Source organism: Podarcis tiliguerta (assembly GCF_965153285.1).
Source record: "Podarcis tiliguerta genome assembly, chromosome: 16".
Classification (NCBI taxonomy): Eukaryota; Metazoa; Chordata; class Lepidosauria; order Squamata; family Lacertidae; genus Podarcis; species Podarcis tiliguerta.
Window position 1 is genome coordinate 9,993,047 of NC_139549.1, and position 13,759 is coordinate 10,006,805.

The window sequence follows — 13,759 nt, forward strand, 5'->3', positions numbered from 1 at the left end:
CGTAAGTGACTGTGGAGGCCAGTTCTGGATCCACACTTCCTTCCACAGTGGGGATGTAGGTTTCCGGGCGGGAGTTGATCACGGTGAGGGTTTGCCAAGCATGCCTTCCTCTTAGTAATAATAATAATAATTTATTATTTATACCCTGCCCATCTGGCTGGGCTTCCCCAGCTACTCTAGGCAGCTTCCAACAAAATATTAAAATACAGTAACGTGTCTCCCTTGCGTCCTGAGTTCGAGCATCTTCAGAACCCATGACGCCATTGGCAAAGGCTGTTCTCCAACTGGAGCGCTCGCAGGCCAGTGTTTCCCAGTTGTTGGTGTTTATACTGCATAATAATAACAACAAAATTATCACACGGGAGATGGAGCAAGTTTGTTTTCTGCTGTTCGAACCACCAACCTTCTGATCAGCAAGTCCTAGGCTCTGTGGCTTAACCCACAGCGCCACCCGCATCCCTATAGGATATTAATAAACAATATATCCCCTCCTGCCTCATGTGTTTTGCCTCCCTGCAGGCGAATGGTGCCCAGGCCAAGGAGGAAGTGGCCCGGCTGATGCGCGGGCTGAGCACCCTCTTGGAGGAGAAGCAGTCGTCGCTGCTCAACGCCATTGAGGAGTGCCGGCAGGACCGTGTCTCCAACCTGCGGGCGCAGCTGCACGAGCACCGTGCCATGATGGAGAACTCTGGCATGGTGGGCTACACCCAGGAGGTGCTCAAGGAGACGGACCAACCCTGCTTTGTCCAGGCTGCCAAGCAGCTGCATAACAGGTATGTGTGTGTGTGTGTGTGTGTGTGTGTGTGGATGCAACAAATTCAAAATGGCACCCGGGGAAGTTTGTGCCATAATGGGAGAGAACTAAATCCCCGGGAGCTTGCTTCCCTCCACTTTTTCTTGGCAGGTAACACAAATGTGCGTTTCCTAATGTCTTACTGGTCAGTTATTGTCGGCAGCTAGGTAAGAAACCGAGCACTGGAAGTTTCTGGAAGGAGTACCTGCCGCCATGTGGCGTTGGGAAGTTTGGGAGTTAGCTCTGGTAGAAAAATCGAGCGACAAGTGTCAGCTTTCGAGGGGTTTCCTACGGCGGGTCCGTATTCCTTCATTATGCCAGTGCTTTTTTCTGAGGGGATGCAGGGGTATGCGTACCCCTAAACATTTTGTGAATTGAACGGGAGAAGAAACTAAAAAAAAGTAAATTTTTAGTTTCTTCTCTAGCATGGTGAATCGTCAGTTCCGTCGCTACCCCCAATGGCGGCCTCATTTCCTGTCATGGCGTTTCCCGAGTCTCAGACGGAAGCGAGCGTTTAATGTGTGAAGCAGTGTGGAATGTGGGTGTGTGTGGTGTTTTACTGATGAACGTTTGGTCTCATTGAGGGGCAGTATTTCAATATGAGTAGGGAAATCAGACTGGAACGCAGTTTGTAATGCCTTTAATAATAACAGAAGCAGGCATGTGCGGAACGAGAGCGTTGTTGTGTGTTGAGACATAGCAACGCGGCCCAATGTCTTTTGTTGTTTCGTCATGTGGTGCGCTCAGTGGTGTAAATAAAAATTCAAGCCAACATGCCAGTACATTGGTCAAAAAGCCGTGGTTCTGTTATGCAAGAGGTACTGGGGCACAAAATGAACATTAAAAAAACATTGTACTGTGGTACCTCGGGTTAAGAACTTAATTCGTTCTGGAGGTCTGTTCTGAAGCTGAAACTGTTCTTAACCTGAAGCACCACTTTAGCTAATGGGGCCTCCTGCTGCTGCCGCGCCGCCAGAGCCCGATTTCTGTTCTCATCCTGAAGCAAAGTTCTTAACCCGAGGTAATATTTCTGGGTTAGCGGAGTCTGTAACCTGAAGCGCATGTAACCCGAGGTACCACTGTAGTTAGGAAAACTAATGCAATATTGCCAACGTCTGAATGACCCCTGAGCACAACTGATGAAAATAGTACAGATATATTGAAGAGAAGTGTGTATCTCTACCAAAGTTCAGCCTCATCTGACCTTTGCCCTCTGGATGCTGTTGGGCTCCGTCTCCCATCACCCCCAGCGCGGGCAGCCAATGGGTCAGGATGATGGGAATCGTAGCACCCAGCGCCCAGTGGCTGGCCAGGACAGTAGGCCTTGGATCTGCCTTGGGAAACTGTTCCTCTTTGCCTGACCCCCTCTTTCCTTCCACCAAACCCCCCACCCCGCCGGCAGGATCGTCCGGGCGACCGACTCCCTCCAGGTCTTCCGCCCGGCAGCCAGTTCGTCCTTCAGCCACTTCCAGGTGGATGTCAGCCGAGAGCTGAAGCTGCTCACGGACCTCACCTTCATCAAAGGTACGTACGGGACGTGCGGCGGCCGAGGGGGCTTCGGCGTGGTAGGAAGCGGGCCTCAAAGGGATGGGGCAGCAGGGTCGTGGGCATCCTTCCCGTGCCCTCGCGTTCCGTGCCGGTGCCGTGTCCGCCGGAGGAAATCCTTACCCGGTCCAGCTCGCCGAAGGAACCGCCGCCCTTGCGTGAAAAGCAGCGGGCGCAGAGCTGGGATTTGTTTTTGATCGTAGCAGGACAATTCCTCCTTGCCTGGGGCCTGTGAGGGGTGACCCCCTCCCAGGAGCCCTCAGGCCGCCCCCTAACAGTGGGGCTTGGCCTGCGCTGTGATCCTCCGAGGGAAGGTAGCTTGTGTGGCGCCGATCTGACAGATCACGGCCCTTGGGCGCGGAGGGTAAGTATGGGGGCTGTTCCCCCCCCTTCCATTCTGCTTCACCCCATTCCCACTTCACGCATCCCCCTCCAGACCCAAGGTGGGCTGGGTGGGTGTTTGATTCCCCCGCCACCCCGTCTCTCACATCGCCTCTGGACCGCACCCTGGGATTCTTGGCCCCGGTCAGCTACATCTCACCCCCCCGACCTGTGACCCCCGCATCCCATTATCCATAGCCCACCCGATATTCCAGGCGCAGCGCCCGCCCCCCAGCGGCCCACCTCCGCCCCGTGCCTGGCTGTTGACCCATCTCAGACCTGCTTTACCTCTCTTTGTTTATAGGCTTTGGCTGCTGCTGAGTCATCATCGAAGTAAAAAAATGAGGCAAGTCATCTCCCGCCCAGCCGACCCCCCTCCACCTCAGTCCTCCCTGAGCCGCCTGACACTCTCTCTCACTTCTCTCTTTCTCCTCCCTCTGCCCCCATCGCCAGCCCTCGCGCCTCCATCCTGCATCCTTCGCCTGCATCCTCCCGTCCCCCTGTGTGGCTTAGGTTTGGTTCGGGTCCTCAAGATGCTCTGGCCGGGCCAAGCACCTCTGAGCGCGTGCAGAGTAAAAAAAAAGACCGCTCGGTCTCAGGGTTCCTTCCCGCTCACTGCTGATTCTCAATTTAGGTTTTGCTGTAGACAGTGTCCAAATACAGTGGTATCTCAGGTTAAGTACTTAATTCGTTCCGGAGGTCCGTTCTTAACCTGAAACTGTTCTTAACCTGAAGCACCACTTTAGCTAATGGGGCCTCCTGCTGCCGCTGGAGCATGATTTCTGTTCTCATCCTGAAGCAAAGTTCTTAACCTGAAGCACTATTTCGGGGTTAGCGGAGTCTGTAACCTGAAGTGTATGTAACCTGAGGTACCACTGTAAGCGTTCACGGTTGGGACGACGAAATAGTTTCAGTTTCTTCTGCAAGGCATGACACAGAAGGGTGCAGGTTTGGGGTAGAGAGTTCTAGGGGCCCTGTGTGCTTCACTGCCGCTTCCTTGCCCCCCAACCAAATTTATTTCTTCCCTGCTATTTTAAAACTCAAAAGCTTTTCTCCCAATACAGTGGTACCTCGGGTTAAGAACTTAATTCGTTCTGGAGGTCTGTTCTTAACTTGAAACTGTTCTTAACCTGAGGTACCACTTTAGTTAATGGGGCCTCCCGCTGCTGCCGTGCCGCCGGAGCACGATTTCTGTTCTCATCCTGAAGCAAAGTTCTTAATCCGAGGTAATATTTCTGGGTTAGCTGAGTCTGTAACCTGAAGCATCTGTAACCTGAAGCGTCTGTAACCCGAGGTACCACTGTATCTTGACTTCTGCCAAAACTCTCCATTGTATAATTCAGGGGTTTAGGCCACAATTCAGCCCCTTCAAATGTTGCTGGATTCTAAGTCCCATCAGCCCCGGAGGCTGCAGGGAAGCAAAATTCTAGAGGGTTGGCTACCCCTGGTTTTCAGTTAAACATTTCTGTCCTGTCTGAACTGGGGGCCACTCTTATTCCTGGGAAGCAAGCCAGGCAGTCGCCTGAGGTGACAAAATACCAGGAGCGAGTTGGTGAGCTGCCTCAGCTGTGTAAATATCATTGAATCATAGAACGGTAGAGTTGGAAGGGACCCCATGTTTCATCTAGACCAACCCCCTGCAAAGCAGGAATTTCAGCTAAAGAGTCCATGACAGAGGGCCATCCATCCTCTGCTTAAAAACTTCCAAGGAAGGAGATCCCACCACCTCCCGAGGGAGACCATTCCATATCGGAGAGAGGCTTCCTGTAGCTTGCAGAGATCTGTTGTGTTCTGGAGGACATCAACTGCAAAATCATCGAAGGGAGGCATTAGGCCTCTGAACACCAGTTGGGGAGAATTGAGGTTGTGTAGGGCTGTGTACCGGGACGCGGGTGGCGCTGTGGATTAAAGCCTCAGCACCTAGGGCTTGCCGATCAAGAAGTCGGCGGTTCAAATCCCCGCGGCGGGGTGAGCTCCCGTCGTTTGGTCCCAGCTCCTGCCGACCTAGCAGTTCGAAAGCACTCCCGGGTGCAAGTAGATAAATAGGGACCGCTTACTAGCGGGAAGGTAAATGGCGTTCTGTGTGCGGCTCTGGCTCGCCAGAGCAGCTTCGTCACGCTGGCCACGTGACCCGGAAGTGTCTCCGGACAGCGCTGGCCCCCGGCCTCTTGAGTGAGATGGGCGCACAACCCTAGAGTCTGGCAAGACTGGCCCGTACGGGCAGGGGTACCTTTACCTTTACCTTTTAGGGCTGTGTACCAGCGTTAGACAAATCCCAGATCTTGAACCGAATGGGGTTGATCCAGGGTTTGCCTGGACAGGGCTGACGTAATCCTGCATCACTCTGGGTTGGGGCCACCCAGAGCGAAGTTTGGCTCTCAGAAGAAGACCCTTTTTGATTTTTTGACTGTTGGTGGCCTGGGTTGAAGGGGCCAGGGCTCTCAAGCAACTTTACTCCCTGGTGCCCAAACAAAAACATGGATAATACCCTTTTAATTCTCTGGCTTTCTTCCTTCACCCTTTTCATTTTAGAGGTCCCGGGTTACATCTAACTGAATTTTTACACGCATTGAAACAAATGTCATATCCATCCATTTTTCAATAGGGCCTAACACAGGATACGACCCCCTGAATCTTGTTTTTGAAAATCACCTCCCTCCTCTGCAAAATATTACAGTCTTCTTCCGATTTAACCAACAAACTGATCAAAAAAAATCTGAGGTTAATTAGCTCGCGTTGCCTTTCTAGGCCCCACTGAATGCAGTGGGAACAATTCCTGCAGTGGACTGCAGTGTAAGTTGCATATTTTGTTTCCAAAAGGGTTCGTTTCTCTTTCCCCATCACCACCAAGAAATAATAATAATAATAATTTTGATTTATATGCCGCCCATCTGACAGGGTTGCCCCGGCCACGTTGGGCGGCTTCAGGCGAATTAAAATACAGCAAGACTTCAAACATTTAAAACTTCCCTATTCAGGGCTGCCTTCGGATGTATTCTAAAAGTCAGACAGTTGTTTATCTCCTTGACATCTGATGGGAGGGCGTTCCACAGGGTGGGTGCCACTACTGAGAAGGCCCTGTGCCTGGTTCCCTGTAACCTCACTTATCGCAGTGAGAGAGCCGCCAGAAGGCCCTTGGCGCTGGACCTCACTGCCTAGGCCGAATGAAACTTATTATTCGTTTCATTTTTTACTGAAAGCAACTCAAAGGGATTTGCGGCAATCATTCAGTGCTGTCTTCTCCCCTTTTATTCATTTTTGGGTCCTACGGCAGGAGTGGGGGAAACTCATATCTGGCTCCCCAGCCCTCTCCATCGATGTCCTGGCCCTCTCAAGGCCACCACCATATCGCCTCAGCTCTCTCCTCCTCTTCTCTGTCTATCCAGCCATGCTCTGTCTCCTCCTGCCTCGACGCCACCGCTCTTCCTCTCCTCCTCCTCCTCTCTTTCTTCCCCCTTTCCCTTCCCACCCTGCTCCCCGACTCTCGCACTCAGCCTCTTTCTGCTCCCCGGAGTCTCTCAGCAGCTTGCCCCGTCTTCCCGACAGCTCTCCCCCCCACCCCGTTTTTTCGCCTTCTGGAACCCCCTTAGCCTGTAGCCGGTTGTCTGTCGGTCCGTGCAGAGTGCCCGTCGCCTGTTGTCGGCGCCGCCGCCTGACATCGCCTGTCTTTGCCCCCCTCTCCCTCCTTCTTTCTCTCTCTCCCCCACCGCAGCGCCGGAGGCCCCTGTGATCGACACGCAGCGCACCTACGCCTACGACCAGATCTTCCTCTGCTGGCGACTGCCGCAGCACTCGCCGTCCGCCTGGCACTACACGGTGGAGTTCCGGCGCGCCGAGCCCAAAGGGAAGGCCCTCAAGCTGTGGCAGCGCCGCGAGGAGGTGCGTGGCACCAGCGCCATGGTGGAGTACCTGGACACGGACTGTGTCTACGTCCTGCGGGTCAAGGGGTACAACAAGGCTGGGTTCGGAGACTACAGCGAGGACATCTACTTGCACACGCCACCAGCGCCCGGTAAGACCCTCCTAAAAATATAGGCAGTCTGACAACCAGGGCAGCCCTGGGCACATTTACCTGGAAATAATAATAATAATAATAATAATAATAATAATAATAATAATAATAATATCTTTATTGTCATTGCCCCCTTCGGGGACAACGAAATTACTTGACTGCTCCATAAAAACACTAATTAAACAATACAGTATAATACAGCAAGGGAGATTAGATGACTTTCAAAGTCCGGGCTTCCCATTCAGGGCCGAGATCGCTCTGGAGAAGAAGCTGTTCTTAAGACGGGTCGTTCTTGTCTTCATGGTCCTGTATCTCCGTCCCGACGGCAAGAGCTCGAAGAGACAGTGACCAGGATGCGATGGATCTTTTACTATGTCCAGTGCCTTCCTATGGCACCTTGTGGCATAAATCTGCTCTAAGGTGGAGAGTGGGCAGCCAACAATACTCTCTGCTGCCTTAACAACCCTGCACAACCCCATCCTGTCCTGGGTAGTACAGCTTCCGTACCACACACATAAGCCATAAGTGAGCACACTCTCAATGGCACAGTGATAGAAGGCAAGCAGCCTTCGAGGTTATTTGGGTCCAGGGTACCTCGGGGATCAACTCGATCACCGAGATTATCTGCAGGCGTGTCGTCAACCCTTTCCTGAGTTGGCAATGACGAGAAACCGAGCCTTTAGAGCCATCGGCCTGGTCCTGTGGAACTATCTGCCCCTAGAGATTCGGGAGACACCTTCTGTGCCAGCATGGTGTAGTGGTTAAGAGCGGTAGTCTCGTAATCTGGTGAACCGGGTTCGCATCTCTGCTCCTCCACATGCAGCTGCTGGGTGACCATGGGCCAGTCACACTTCTCTGAAGTCTCTCAGCCCCACTCACCTCACAGAGTGTTTGTTGTGGGGGAAGAAGGGAAAGGAGAATGTGAGCTGCTTTGAGACTCCTGAAGGGGAGTGATAAAGTGGGATATCAAATCCAAACTCTTCTTCTTCTTCTTCTTCTTCTTCTTTGAAAAGCCTGCCAAAAACTTTCCTGTCCCACCAGGCAGGTGGCGAAGAATATGCGTCCTTCCCCAATGCTTAATTCATGCCTGTTTCAAACTTTTGAAAAATGTTTTAAACTTTTTTTAATGGTTTTATAGTGGTACCTTGGTTCTCAAACTTAATCCGTTCTGGAAGTCCGTTCCAAAACCAAAGTGTTCCAAAATCAAGGCGCGCTTTCCCTTAGAAAGTAATGCAAAACGGATTAATCCGTTCCAGATTTTTAAAAACAACCTCTAAAACAGCAATTTAACATGAATTTTACTATCTAACGAGACCATTGATCCATAAAATGAAAGCAATAAACAATGCACTGTACTGTAAAATCAATGAAACAGTATTGTAGATGATGAAAATGTATTTTTCCCCCTTACCTGCACTGTCTAAAGTGGCTTTGCAGCTTTTATCCATTTCCGCAGTCACACAATTAATCAATCAATCAATCAATCAATCCATCCATCCATCCATCCATCCATCCGTAGCTGAGCTGGGTTCCACATAGTCACTAAAACAAAATAAAAAGCCACAAAAATGCAAAATAAATAGCGTAAACAGACACTCCTTAGCGTGTGGCACTCAGAAAGAAAGTGTGGCACTCAAATCGGAGCACGTTCATCTTCCAAAATAAGTTTGCAAACCGGAAGACTTACTTCCGGGTTTATAGCATTTGGGTTCCAAGTTGTTCAACAACTAAGCTGTTCAAGAAACAAGGTGCCACTGTCCTGAACGGTTCCTGTTTTATTGTTATTGTTTATTGAATTTGTATACAGCCCTTCGCCGGGATGGTTCACAGTTTTACTGCTGTAAACCGCTTGGCTATTTTAAAATGATGTCGCGGTATACAAATATTTTTTTAAACGAATGAACGAATGAGCCCCATCTGCACTGTAGGTTTAAAGCAACATCAGACCACTTTAGAAAGCCAAAAAGTATCCCGGGAACTCTTAATATTTTAAGGGTGCTAGGAGTTGTCAGGAGAACCCTTATTCCCTTCCCAGGACTACAAATTCCCAGAGTGGTTTAACAATCAGTGCCTCTTCCTAAGGAACTCTGGGAATTCTAGCTCTGTGATGGGGAATAGGGACCTCCTAATGACTTTTTGCACCCTTGACAAATAATAATAATAATAATAATAATAATAATAATAATAATAATAATAATAATAATATCTTTATTGTCATTGCCCCCTTCGGGGACAACGAAATTACTTGACTGCTCCATAAAAACACTAATTAAACAATACAGTATAATACAGCAAGGGAGATTAGATGACTTTCAAAGTCCGGGCTTCCCATTCAGGGCCGAGATCACTCTGGAGAAGAAGCTGTTCTTAAGACGGCTCGTTCTTGTCTTCATCGTCCTGTATCTCCGTCCCGACGGCAAGAGCTCGAAGAGACAGTGACCAGGATGCGATGGATCTTTTACTATGTCCAGTGCCTTCCTATGGCACCTTGTGGCATAAATCTGCTCTAAGGTGGAGAGTGGGCAGCCAACAATGCTCTCTGCTGCCTTCACAACCCTGCGCAACCCCATCCTGTCCTGGGTAGTACAGCTTCGGTACCACACACATAAGCCATAAGTGAGCACGCTCTCAATGGCACAGTGATAGAAGGCAAGCAGCAGTTTCTGCGGAAGATGGTTTTTCCTTAGTAGTCTCAAAAAATACAGTCTCTGCTGCGCGCTACAGTTCCCAGAGTTATTTGGGGGAGAATCATGGCTGTTTAAAGTGTTGATGTGTCTAAAGTTTCTACACCTCATAAGCTTTTGGTGAGGGCGGGTTTTTCCTGGTTAAGATTTTCTCTCCTCCTTTTCCTTCTGCCTGCCTCCCACCTTCGCCTTCTCCCAAGTGCTGAACTTCTTCCTGGACAACCGGTGGGGGTTCAACCGGGAGCGCCTGGCCATCAGCAAGGACCAGCGGGCCGTCCGGAGCGTGCCGGGGCTGCCCATGCTTTTTGCCGCAGAGCGGCTGATGACCAGCTGCCACCTGTCGATCGACCTGGTGATCGGGGATGTGGCCGTCACCCAGGGGCGCAGCTATTGGGCCTGCTGCGTGGACCCTAGTTCCTACCTGGTCAAGGTGGGCGTCGGGCTGGAGAGCAAGCTGCAAGAGTGGTTCCAAGTACCCCAGGATGTGGTGAGCCCCAGGTGAGCAGCACCTGTTCTGGAGGGGGGAAGAGGGGCAGGTTTTCTCAAGGAAATTGTCTTTTTAATTTCATAAAGTTTATATATACAGTGGTACCTCGGGTTAAGAACTTAATTCGTTCCGGAGGTCCGTTCTTAACCTGAAACTGTTCTTAACCTGAAGCACCACTTTAGCTAAAGGGGCCTCCTGCTGCCGCTGCGCCGCCGGAGCACGATTTCTGTTCTCATCCTGAAGCCAAGTTCTTAACCTGAGTTAATATTTCTGGGCTAGCGGAGTCTGTAACCTGAAGCGTATGTACCCTGAAGCGTATGTAACCTGAGGTACCACTGTATACAGAAAAACCTCCACCAAGCTGTATTGCAGAAGGGATATTGATTAGGATATTGACTGTAATATTGAGCAGCTTATTGATCAGGGTATAAATAGAAATACTGCTATATTGCAATCGCTCAGCTGGTTAGAGCGTGTTGCTGATAACACCAAGGTTGCAGGTTCAATCCCCATATGGGAGAGATGCGTAGTCCTGCATTGCAGGGGGTTGGACTAGATGATCCTTAAGGCCCCTTCCAGTTGGAATAATAATAATAATAATAATAATAATAATAATAATAATAATGTACCCCATCCATCTGACTGGGTTGCCCCAGCCACTCTGGGTGGCTTCCAGCATAATAACAACACAGCAAAACGTCAAACATTAAAAGCTTCCCGATACAGGGCTGCCTTCAGATGTCTTCTAAAAGTTGTATAGTTCTTTATCTCATTGACATCTGATGGGAGGGGGTTCCACAGGGCGGGCGCCACTACCGAGAAGGCCCTCTGCCTGGTTCCCTATGACTTCACTTCTCACAGGGAGGGAACCACCAGAAGGCCCTCAGTGCTGGATCTCACTGTCTGGACTGAACGATGAGGGTGGAGACGCTCATTCAAGGAGATAAATAACTGTACAACTTTTAGAATCATCTGAAGGCAACCCTGTTTTCGGGAAGTTTTTAAACGTTTGCTTTGTCCCTTTATATTTTATTGGGAGCTGTCTGATCTGACTGGCAACCCAGCCAGATGTGCGGCGTATAAGAAATACCATATTTTTCGCTCTATTGGACGCACTGGACCATAGGACGCACCGGACCATAGGAAGGGGAGAACAGGGAAAAATTTTTTTTCTCCTTGTTCTCCCCCTCTAAAACAAGGTGCATTCAAGGTGCATTCACCCGAGCGTGTGGAGCTGGCCGTGGGGGGAAGCAGCACCCCCAGCCTCAAAGATCCCTGAAGCCTTTGAAGCGTAGCGCCCTGCTGCCCTGGAGAGGCTTTGCGCGCAGTCGTCCCCAAGCTAGAACAGCAAGATGGAGCCCTCCGCAGCGCTCCTTCTCCCTGTTCTGCCTTTCGGCTTAGCGGCGCAGCCTGCATTCGCTCTATAGGACGCACACACATTTCCTCTTAATTTTTGGAGGGGGAAAAGTGCGTCCTATAGAGCGAAAAATACGGTAAATGATGATGATGATTAACCGTCAGTCACTTCTTGCGAAGGCTTATCTTTCGGCCCAGGCTGGCTGGGGGCTGATGGGAGCTGGAGTCTGAAAACACTTCAGTCATGGCTGGCCCGGAGCTGGTGGGAACTGTAGTTCTTGGACTCCAGCTCCCATGGTAAGGAGGTTCCCAGGGGGCTGGGGCCTTGACCGCGGTGCGAGCCAGCTTCCTAGGCTCATGTGCCGTCGGACTTGTTGCTCTGAGGCCTAACTCCTCCACCCCCTTGCCTCCTCGTTTCCTGCGGCTCAGGTACGACCCCGACAGCGGCCATGACAGCGGCGCTGAGGACACCACCCTGGACACGGCGCCGCCTTTCGCCTTCCTGACCATCGGCATGGGCAAGATCCTCCTCTCGCACGGCGTGGCGCTGACCTCGCGGGACCCCGGCAACTGCACTGTGCCGCTGCCTCCCCGTGTGGGCATCTGCCTGGACTACGAGCGGGGCAAGGTGACGTTCTTCGACGCCGTCTCCTTCCGCAGCCTCTGGGAGTGCGGCATCGACTGCTCGGGACCCGTCTGCCCCGCCTTCTGCTTCATCGGCGGCGGCGCCCTGCACCTCCAGGAGCTGGTGGCCAACCGACAGGAGCGGAAGGTCACCATTGGCGGCTTCTCCAAGATGGACTGAGCGTCTCTTGGCATCTCTTGGCGCGAGGGAGGCGGAAACCGAGCGGGAGGCGGCCTCCGGTGCACGAGAACAGTCATCCCTCCCGCTAAACGGGCCTCCGGGCGCCTGTTGAAAGCGACGGAGGATGCCTGGGGCCTACAACAAAATGGCCGCCCTTCCGCTCGCGGGCCATACTGAGATTTGCCCCGCCTGGCGGGCTGATGGACCTTCCAGCGGATAGAAGAGACTCTGCCTTTCGAAAGACCGCGATCCTGTCGTAGACCTCCCCTCGTAGAACGTTTGCTGTGGAGATAATTTTGTGGGGGACAGGGACGGGACAGAGCGGGGTGCTGCCCCCATAAGCTGCACTGTGTGTGCTTGTGGGGGGCAGGAATGTCTTTCTGTTTCATCAGGTCCTTTGTTTTTCCTACCCCCGCTACGCTCCAACATCTTTTCTGGTCCCTCCGTGTCCTTGTGCCTTGGGGTGGTGGGGCGCTCTCCCAGTTGGGATGCTTGCCCCAAAGACTCTGAAGGAACCTAGCTCCCTGTGGGGCAGGAATTTTCATCTGTGGAGGAGGTAAGGATGTTTCGTTTGATGCATGGACGAATTAGGGATGTTTTTAACCACACACAATCTCCCTTTTTTAAACTCTGTAATCCATCTGTGCTTTTTCCCCCTACATCTTTCCATCGACACCCCACCACCAGCGACGGGGTGATTGGCACCTGTCGCATCTCTCCTGGTCTGACTCCAATTTTGAACTGAATGTTTTTTAACGCTCCCCCCTTCCAAAGAGCCCCTTCCCCAACTTTGCAAGTCTTGCAAGGCCTCACAGGTGCCTCACCCTCCTCATTTTTGGATCGAGTCCCATCTCTTATCTTGTCTACATGATGTCAAAGTCTGTTTTTTCCAATCTGTCTTGGGTTTTGCAAACTGTGGGTTTCTGGATTTTTGGCAAAGGGTGTGAAAGGGCAACGGGATAAATAAGTCACCCCTGTTGGGGGGGGGGAATTGAGAGTCCCCCTCCAAGGGAGAAAGGGAGGTGGGTGGGACAGAGGGGGGTGGGCAGGGGTGAACTAAGGCAATCAAAACTGTTTTCGTGCAGGTTTAAGATTTTATAGTGTAGATCTGCCTGTTCACTTCAGGATTGTTGTGATATTAAAAAAAAAACATTAAACGGAACGGTGAATCGCACCCGGCTCTCTTCTGACTGACTGAATTTGTTTTCTGGATGTTGCTTCTCCATGAAGGTCCCTAAAATGGATCCTTCACACATCTGAGATCTCCTCACTGTTCCCTAAGGAAGCCTCATTTCGCACCCAGAACATGACACTACGGTTTCCACTATTAATTTCTATGATTCCAAGTTGCAATGCCTGGTTTTCTTTTGAATGTCAGTGTGTAAGGAGAACAGACATCCCTGCAGGACACCCCCACTCCCTGATAGCTGCTACCCACCCCCCAAAAGAAAGGAAGGGGAGTCACTTTCATCCACCATTAAGGACCGCCTAGGTAGAGATGATGCGGGGATGCGGGTGGCGCTGTGGGTTAAACCACAGATCCTAGGACTTGCCGATCAGAACATCGGCGGTTCGCATCCCTGCAACGGGGTGAGCTCCCGTTGCTCGGTCCCTGCTCCTGCCACCTAGCAGTTTGAAAGCACGTCAAAGTGCAAGTAGATAAATAGGTACCACTCCGGCGGGAAGGTAAATGGCG

General features: G+C 51.3%; 1 protein-coding gene across 1 annotated transcript in view; it reads left to right on the forward strand.

Moving 5' to 3' along the window:
• The window catches only part of TRIM46 (tripartite motif containing 46), a 24,556-nt gene extending 11,477 nt beyond the window's left edge, over positions 1 to 13,079 (forward strand). The window contains exons 6-10 of the mRNA XM_083416928.1: positions 466 to 773; positions 2,196 to 2,317; positions 6,432 to 6,731; positions 9,616 to 9,913; positions 11,688 to 13,079. Coding sequence (XP_083273054.1) covers positions 466 to 773; positions 2,196 to 2,317; positions 6,432 to 6,731; positions 9,616 to 9,913; positions 11,688 to 12,063 — 1,404 coding nt within the window. The 3' untranslated portion in view covers positions 12,064 to 13,079. The remainder of the gene's footprint in view (positions 1 to 465; positions 774 to 2,195; positions 2,318 to 6,431; positions 6,732 to 9,615; positions 9,914 to 11,687) is intronic.
• Positions 13,080 to 13,759: the final 680 nt, after the last annotated feature.